Below are 8,656 nucleotides of genomic sequence, written 5' to 3'. Positions count from 1 at the left end.
TATATATATGTGTGTGTGTGTGTGTGTGTGATTTATTTTACTGTAATGCTATTGTTATTTATTATTTTTATTTTCAACTTAAAGTTAGTAAATCAGTTTACTTGTATGGATAACGAGGATTGGTCAATCTGTTGAAGTTGTGAAATGTTTTTTTGTTTTTTTTTGGTGAATTATTTATTTGAAACCTGTTTTGCATGTTTGATGTCCACGTTTAGCCTTCAGCTTTTCGTATATACTAAAAATCAGTGTTTATCACTTTAGGTTACGACAATGGAAATATTTCATCTAAAAATGGCTTGCTGTGTGAAACAAGGTTGCCTACTGTAAGTTATAGCAAAAGTCGAATGCTGTCCTTTTCTAAATGAAATATCTCCTACCTATGGTTTTCATTTACATTGTTTGTCTTTTCAGATAAAGCCTTGCTACATCGCACCAGATCAGATCTCAAAAGAGTTGCAGGACATTGAGAATAAGCTGTACAATCTGGAGAATGAAGGGGTGGAGTTGGAGAGGAGACTTTGCATTTATGAAGAAGGTTTGAGTTTAGATGTAGTTAATGTAATGGTAGCATTCCGTATTTCTGTAAGTTTAAGTCTGAATTGAGTTTAAGGTCCTGAATGTTTTATTTTTTTCAAGGTTGTTTAGGACAAAAGCTTGTCGGGACATCAGATGTTCCTTTTGGTACAATTTGAGATCCATTTGATGTGTTTTAGATGGCATGTAACAGCCCCGTATATGTGTGTGGTTCATTCTGCGAGTCGCACACTCATTCCAAACCTGTTAGTTGAGCCCGTCCACTTGGGAGTCGGAATTCCGATGTAGCCTTTAGGGGAAGGCTGTGGCCAATAAAGGGCTCTCGATTCCAGCTGCCAGGGCCAAATGAGGCGAGGCGCAGGGGAAGCTCCCTCTCCTCCTGAGGGATGCTGGGATGGAAATGGAGAAGAGGTGGTGGGCTGAAGTGAGAGGCTGCTAGCTGAATGGGGCAAGGGCACTTGATTGGCTCGTTTCAAGGTCACCATGGCGTGGTAATATCATCTTCAGACTCGCAGCTCCAGTCACCTGTCCTGCTGCTAGCAGCCGGTGGGATTTCATAGATACCTGACTGCCTCTCGGTCCCACCAAAGCCGAAACCACCACTTGATCAAATTAAGTTTGTACTTGTATATTTTTTTGTACCACCTCAAGGCAATGTCAATGGAAAACATGCTTTTTAGACCACATTACAGTGCTCTATTAGGAGACCAATAGAATTCAATCATAGCTCAAATAGACGTTGAAAATGAGTATTTGGAGATGCCCGTCTCCAGAGCACTTTAAATTGTGGCTCGAGGTGGAGTGTCTCTTTTGTGGTTGGATATGAACAGTGCAGTTAGGACCTTGGTGTCCTTTGTGACATTGGACTGTTTTACAGAGGGTCATGGGGACCTGTTGTTGGATCCCTTGATGGTGGACTGGTTTAACCTGATTCTGAAAAAACAAAGCCACATACGGAGGGAGTCAGAGTTGATGTACATGTAAGTAGTCCCTGTATTCAGTTTCTCTTTGGTCCAGCTGCTATTTCTGGATGCAAATGTTTTCAGAATGCTTGATATTGACAAAATACGTAATGGAGTAAAATAGCCATTGTACCTAGATGTTCACCCTTAAACTGGTCCTTACAGCAGTCTCAATCTTTTTCAGAGCAAGAACGCAAGATCTGGAGGAGCAACAGCCTGGAGTAGAAGGAGAGCTCAGGAGATTGATCAGTAAACCAGGTGAAAATTAACCAGGGTAACCACTGTTACTTTTTTCCCATTAGAAATATACAGGTCATTTTAGGGAAAGTGAACAATGTCTATAAAATGAAATGGTTTGAGAAGAATCTTCCAGTGATCATGTTGGATTAATGTCAAACTGGAAGTGTTGCCTTTTTGAATGGCAAGTGAAAGTGTAGGGCATAATTTGTCTAAAGATTTTTTTAATGTATATTTAAAAAAAAAGTAAAAATAACTTTATTATAATAATTATAAATTTAAATTACAGTTTGTTGGGTTTATCTTTACTCGTTGGTTGCTATGGTAAGTCTGCATTTAGAAATTAGCACCTATTATAAATTAAGCTCATTCTTAGATCTCTTTTGACACATGGAAGCAATTCTCTGACATGTCCGTGCTTCAAATCATCAGTAATGATTTTAATAATTACGCATCGCATCACTTTTCACATCCTGTTAAATCACAAAGTAAAATTGAAAAATGTCAACTGAATCCTGTTCTCAGTGGCGTAGCGGACTAAAACCACCCCGTGCTGGGTTGCGTCGAATCATGTTGTTGACTATAGCCAGAGATATTGTCAAAAGCATCAAATATTTGCAATATTAAGAGGATTTGGCATTTCCTATTGACGTAGGCCTGTTACATTCTTATTTTTATTATTTTTATTAGGCCTGTTATTGTTTTTAGGTTACATTTATTATTAAATTACAATTAATCTGCCCCGCAATAATTTCATAGAGCATCAGTGCATAGCTGGGAGGATAATAAAAGATTAGGCTATTAGCTTACTCCTCCATTGAAAATGTTTTTAAAAAGGTCTTTTATTAATTTATAAAAAAAAAGGTCTATTAATTTATACAATGAATTATAGGCCTGTAATTAAAATGATTAACAACGCAGTCATCAATGAAAATTAAGAGCAGCTTTATTTCAAGCACTGACTTTGGAAAATAACCTGTTTAACGCAAAATACATTTCTCTTTTTTTTTTTTTTTTTTTTCACGATGTACGGGCCACAAGAGAAATATTAAGGAATAATTCAAGACCGTTATATGCCGTTATCGACATATGTTGAAGTAGATTCGTCTCTTGTCGTCTCTGAGAGAATATGCACCGTTAATGCAGCGTCAGATGCCGAAAGCACCTTCAGTTTTTTTTTTTTTTTTTACTTTCACTTTGTATAATTAACTGAGGTTAAAACGTTCACCGGCATAACTCTTGTGCAAAGTTTGCACGTTGCAGCCTTCATGGTTTAAAACAGAAATATTTCCAATATTGCGACGTAACAAATCCCATACCCAAAACCCTCCCAGCCCCCCACCCCCTCCGGGGGGCCTCGGACATGCGGATCGCGGGCAGGGCCCCATGATTTTGCACTACGCCACTGCCTATTCTATAAAAAAGGGTAAATGTAATAGCGGTATTAGCTTAGACTGCTTGGTATTATTTTACACTTTTTATAACGCCTGAAGAGAAGCCTTAATGTGTATTTGGATATTAGAACATTTCAAGACTCTGGATGAGAAGAAGAGGGAAACTGAGCTGTTGAACAGACTGATGAAGATAGTGAATGACAGGAACACTATTGTTGAAGGGCTGGAGGAGGACAGGATAAGGTGAGGAAACCACACCATCTATCACTCTCCATGTCAAATGCCATGCTTTTAAATGTGGTTAATCTTCACTTGCATGCAAAAGTTGCAGAAACACTTTGAGAATGTAATGTCAAATTTTAAGGGAGGAGGAAGAAGATCAAAAGTTGAATGAGATGATGCAAAGACTGGGTGAGAGCTTGTTCCTCTTGCCATTTTTATCTTGTCAAGTCTACTCTCAGCTTGAAGCAGCAGAGAACATTTTTAACTTAACATTCTAACCTACTTTCTTTTTTTTCCTGATGCAGGTCTTCAGAAGTATAAAAACAAATGCAAGCCATCCTTCTCAAAGTTATTTAGACGGAGAAGTAAAAAAGCCTCTATGGGATAGTGAATTTGAGAGCTGCTGGAGTGAAGTAATCCAGACGTTCTGCTGTAGCCTGTTGAAGTCCAGATCTTTCCAGGTGACCTTAGATGGTTTAAAACGAGGTGGGATTAATATAACAAATCTGTCAGGCAATTAAGTGAGTTCGAGTTCTTGGAGCAAAATAATGTTCCGTTTAAACACTTTCCTTTTATTCTTTTATTTTCACTTATTTGGTTAAGCTAATACTAGTTCTATTCATTTGCTTTAAGTTAACATATTGGTCCTGTATGCTTCTTTTGCCTTTACTTTAAATGCGTGGGCTAGTTTGAATTATTATTGTTCAAAAAACATTTTTTATTATTTTCCTGTCGTCTTCCACCCCCTCACTTGTTCAGACATAAACCGTAACTTATATTGGCAGATAAACAAACAGATGCCCAAGGCTGGCTGAAGCACGCTACTTGACTGTCATCCAAGAAGCTGTGGAGCATCTTAATTTAACCCTAACTGCCTAAAAAGAAAATGATGATAATTGAACTGCTAAATCTAGAGATCTTGAAAGATGCAGTGCATGCAGTGACCTGAAGGGGCCACTATGAGCTCACACAGGCAGAGTTTTCCAGTTTCTTATTTTATATGCCTGAGAATGCTAAATCAAGCTGGAGATCAGACAGCAGCTGATCTTGTGTGCTGGAAAGGCATGGATTATTGGTTTTATTCTCTTTTTTTAAGTCCTAGTTCAATTAAAAGTGTACCTCATTTAATTTACCTAAGAAATATAGTCTGTCCAAAGATGTCTTTTACATGGTGTTTAAATATGTCTGAAAAACCTACAGAATGAATGTTTTAAGTTTTAAAAGTTCTCTTGAGAGATGCTTACAAATGGATGTGCTTATTTATTGTATATTAGACTTTTAAAATGAGTCCCCAATAAATCTTAATGAAGTTTCTTATTGTACCCTAAACTAATTCAGAGCTTTATTTTATTTTTATGTAGGCTACATCTGGCTTCATGCTTACATTCTCAATTTCAGATGTCTGCATGTAAATTGTGAAGCCCAAAAACCTAAATGGGAAAAGCCCATTTATGCGGAAATGGTCACAATAACCAAAATGCCCGGTTTATTCCAGCCTTCCAGTCAGTTTACTTCTCGTTCTGAATTAAAACGACACCACGCTCTCCGCCACAACCGTAATTGTTGTCCCTATCATTGCTCATGCTGTAAAACGTCCGTTTATACAGCCATCATTTAATATGGGTTTTAGTAAAATGCGTTAAGATAATTTACTCCCATTTAATATCATACCACTGCTTACAGGCCATCCATCCCCAATTTAAGATGCATGAAATTGTGATCATGAACTTGGAACACCGTCTCTCTCTAGCTGAGAGGAGCCGAGGAGGATATTGGTGCAGAACGCCACGCGTGATGCAGGTGACAGTCGAGACTGAATACGTGTGATATTCGAGTTAATTAAAGCTTTGCGCCCCATCTCCTGCAAATGCTCGCACTCCTGCAATTAAGAATCAAAGGCGAGGGCTTAGTGTCAGGGGGTGTCTAATACATGGCTTTAACAGGAATGGGACCTGATTTGCCAAGCTTCTAGCGACAAGCATTAACAACAGCCTCAAATTAGGCGGACATTAATATTCATAAGTAAAACAATTCGTCCTGTGAATGGCTGATGAAATGAAATTCTCCGAGGTGAGCGCTTGCGTCCACGCCGCCCGTGTCCATCAAAAGATGCCATTACTGATCAAGTGCTTAATGTATATGAGCCGTCTGATGAAATTGAAGGGATAAAGGATGCTGGGGTTCGACTTGTTTGTCACCAGCCTGATATTTCAAAACCGGTCTGCCAGCTTAAATGCACCCTCGCTAACCTCACGCATGCGCGCGCTTGTCTCTCTTTCAGTGCATAACTGAATGGCATTTACATATTTGCTTGATCAAGGCCAGCTAAGCACAGGTCACTAACAGAAAATGGATTTGAAAATGGAGTGTACTTAAGCGTTTTTTTGTGTGTTTTTGGTGGAAAGTGCGCTAATGCGATGCACAAGCTTTCAGTGTAATGCAACGTGGTTTAATTGTTTAATTAAAAGCATACATTACACACTTATCTGGCATACAGTTTATTTTAAAGGTCAAACTCTGCTTGTCCAGCGGCGGCCGCTGAGCTGTTTGTTCTCTTCCTGTGTGTGTGTGTGTGCAAGTGTTGCAGATATGGTGCTAGCGCTTCTGCCACTAGCCTGTAATTATGATCCTCAAGGTAATTTTATCAGCCTCATTAGCTCTGATGAGTAAACGAGAAGCGTGCTTCTAATTTATTAGCCATCCAGACTGGAGCCCTGGCTCTCATCAGACGGATCATAATATTTGTATAGGGGAGCTGATATATCCAGTGTATCATCCGGCCTCAGGATAGATTTGGAATTAGTAATTGCGTTCTAAATGCTGGCCCTGCTTAGATAGCTTAGTTTGATCTAGAGCAGTGGTTCTCAACCTTTTTTTGACTCGAAGGCCCCCTCAAGGTTTTTCTGGTACTACTTCTGTATTGGCAAGGCTCATTATCAAACTTTTTATTTGTTTATTTTTATTTATTTACATTTAGTAGGAGTGGCTATGTATTAAAATAATTGTATAAATTTAAATTAAATTCCATAAGTCCATTATGGAATTTGTAATGATTTTTCTAGTCATTTGCAATTGCGTTTAAATTATTTAACTCACAAATAGCAATTTCCCCGATAAAATTATTTTAGAACTTGACATAACTAGAAGAATTGGTAACACTTTACGATAAGGTTCTATTTCTTAACATTAAGCTTTGTAGAAGCATTTTGCTAATTCAGCTAATGCTTTAAAAGAATGTATTAATCTTAACGTTGATTGCAGCATTTAATAATACATTATAAAAATCTAAAGTTGCGTCTGTTAATATTTTATAGACCTGAGCTGACATGAACAATGAACAGTTGTATTTTTATTCAGTGTTAACAAAGATTAATAAATACTGTAACAAATGTATTGTTGATTATTAATGCATTAACTAAAATTCAATTGGACCTAATTGTAAAGTTACTGACAAATATTCATTATTTTAAAAAAAATCCATACTTCAAAATGTTATTCATTTTCATGACTTTTCCAGGTCTAAAAACAATACTTTTAAAATTAATTTCATATCCCAGTTTTCCAAGACATGGGAATACTGGTTCATAAATTAGACATTAAAGTTATATTAAAATAATAAGTACATGAGCTTACATGTAGATTTTTAGCTAATTTTAAAGCTTGGTGTTTTAAGTAGTCTAAATAATATTCTAAGCCATTTTGTTGTGTGCTGAGGCCCCCTAGCAGGTCCCGGCCCCTCATTGAAAACTAAACTGATTTCCACTGGTGTACCCAATCCTCCCAATTTAAGGGTTTCGTTTAGTAAATATGTCTATAAAAAGCCGTTCTTCTGATCACACAGTAAACTCCAGTTACCCACCCTGAAATTATTTTTCGCAGGGAAAAGTTCATTGAGTCTCTGTGTCATTTGGTGTATTTAAAGAGAGGGGGTAATGTGCTCACATTTTCACTGTGTGTACATTTGCATTGAGGGGAAAATATGCACGCTGGCTACTGGGAATGAGATGGAAAGTGCATGACTAGGAGACTTGACAAGTGCAGCTTTTCATCCATCTCAAATGAATAATTTTCCCTTCCCTTAAACATCCCTAATCCAAGCATGTTATCAGCACCAATGCAGGATTTTGCCCGACTCTGCTCAGAGGCAAGGCAACTTTTCCTTCTTTACACGTTCACAAGAGCTCCTGCTCCTTACACTGGCACAGAGACTCGCTGCTTTATCCTTTCGGCTGGTTTCGTGGATCAGTGGAACGGGCCCCACAACAGAAGTGATACATATGGAAACTCTTCACAAATGCCAAAGTCTCTTTTCACCCACAATCTGAGCTGGCTCACTAGATGTCCTGCGTTGGCACACAACTCCTGACAGAGATGTCACAGCACTGCACTGAACAGAAAGTGTGTCATTTCATCTTGTATCACATGCTCTGCAAATGCAAGAACATGTTCAGTGTCTAAATTTTGATGGGGGCCTGTTAAGGCCCTGGCGCTTTCCATCTCAAATGAATAATTTTCCCTTCCCTTAAACATCCCTAATCCAAGCATGTTATCAGCACCAATGCAGGATTTTGCCCGACTCTGCTCAGAGGCAAGGCAACTTTTCCTTCTTTACACGTTCACAAGAGCTCCTGCTCCTTACACTGGCACAGAGACTCGCTGCTTTATCCTTTCGGCTGGTTTCGTGGATCAGTGGAACGGGCCCCACAACAGAAGTGATACATATGGAAACTCTTCACAAATGCCAAAGTCTCTTTTCACCCACAATCTGAGCTGGCTCACTAGATGTCCTGCGTTGGCACACAACTCCTAGCAGCTAGAATCCGTTGAAATGTATTAAGTTGAAATTCTCAGCATGGGAGCTCTTTCCTGTGATGCTTTGCGGTGAACAGATGCTTTGATGCTATACAGTTGAATTGCTGTTGAGATCTCATGGCAAGATCTGTGATGGGTAATGAGACGTTGACGTTTTTAATGACCACAACGCTCACTGCGCGTTAACCTCATTTCCAGGTAACTTTCGGATGCCACTACATCTCGTCTTAAAACGCTAGAGGAAGCTTCTAATTTGTCATTTAGTGACATTTTAAGCCTTTTAAATGAACCCAGACAGGGATTTACAGTTCCCTCCCAAGAAAAAATAATTTTGTCCTCTTCTTAGGAAAATAAGGGGAGAGATTAATGGTGAACGTGCTGTGTTGGAAGTAAGAGAATTTTATGCACACATCAATGCTTTAGGTGTATAAATTTGGTAGGCACAAACTAAAAGTCTGGTGGTTTTACTGGGTAACATTGCATTCTGCTACCAAA

General features: G+C 38.6%; 1 protein-coding gene across 1 annotated transcript in view; it reads left to right on the top strand.

The window, feature by feature from the left end:
* The window catches only part of LOC107674716 (MICAL-like protein 2), a 16,162-nt gene extending 10,381 nt beyond the window's left edge, over positions 1 to 5,781 (top strand). The window contains exons 11-17 of the mRNA XM_016468801.1: positions 262 to 323; positions 412 to 535; positions 1,412 to 1,514; positions 1,681 to 1,754; positions 3,256 to 3,370; positions 3,492 to 3,538; positions 3,655 to 5,781. Of these exons, the coding sequence (XP_016324287.1) occupies positions 262 to 323; positions 412 to 535; positions 1,412 to 1,514; positions 1,681 to 1,754; positions 3,256 to 3,370; positions 3,492 to 3,538; positions 3,655 to 3,737 (608 nt within the window). The 3' untranslated portion in view covers positions 3,738 to 5,781. The remainder of the gene's footprint in view (positions 1 to 261; positions 324 to 411; positions 536 to 1,411; positions 1,515 to 1,680; positions 1,755 to 3,255; positions 3,371 to 3,491; positions 3,539 to 3,654) is intronic.
* The last annotated feature ends 2,875 nt before the right edge of the window (positions 5,782 to 8,656 follow it).

This window comes from Sinocyclocheilus anshuiensis, unplaced genomic scaffold, assembly GCF_001515605.1.
Source record: "Sinocyclocheilus anshuiensis isolate Anshui unplaced genomic scaffold, SAMN03320099.WGS_v1.1 scaffold152, whole genome shotgun sequence".
In the NCBI taxonomy this organism is placed as follows: Eukaryota; Metazoa; Chordata; class Actinopteri; order Cypriniformes; family Cyprinidae; genus Sinocyclocheilus; species Sinocyclocheilus anshuiensis.
Note: the sequence above shows the minus strand (reverse complement) of the source record. Positions and strands in the feature narration are given on the sequence as shown.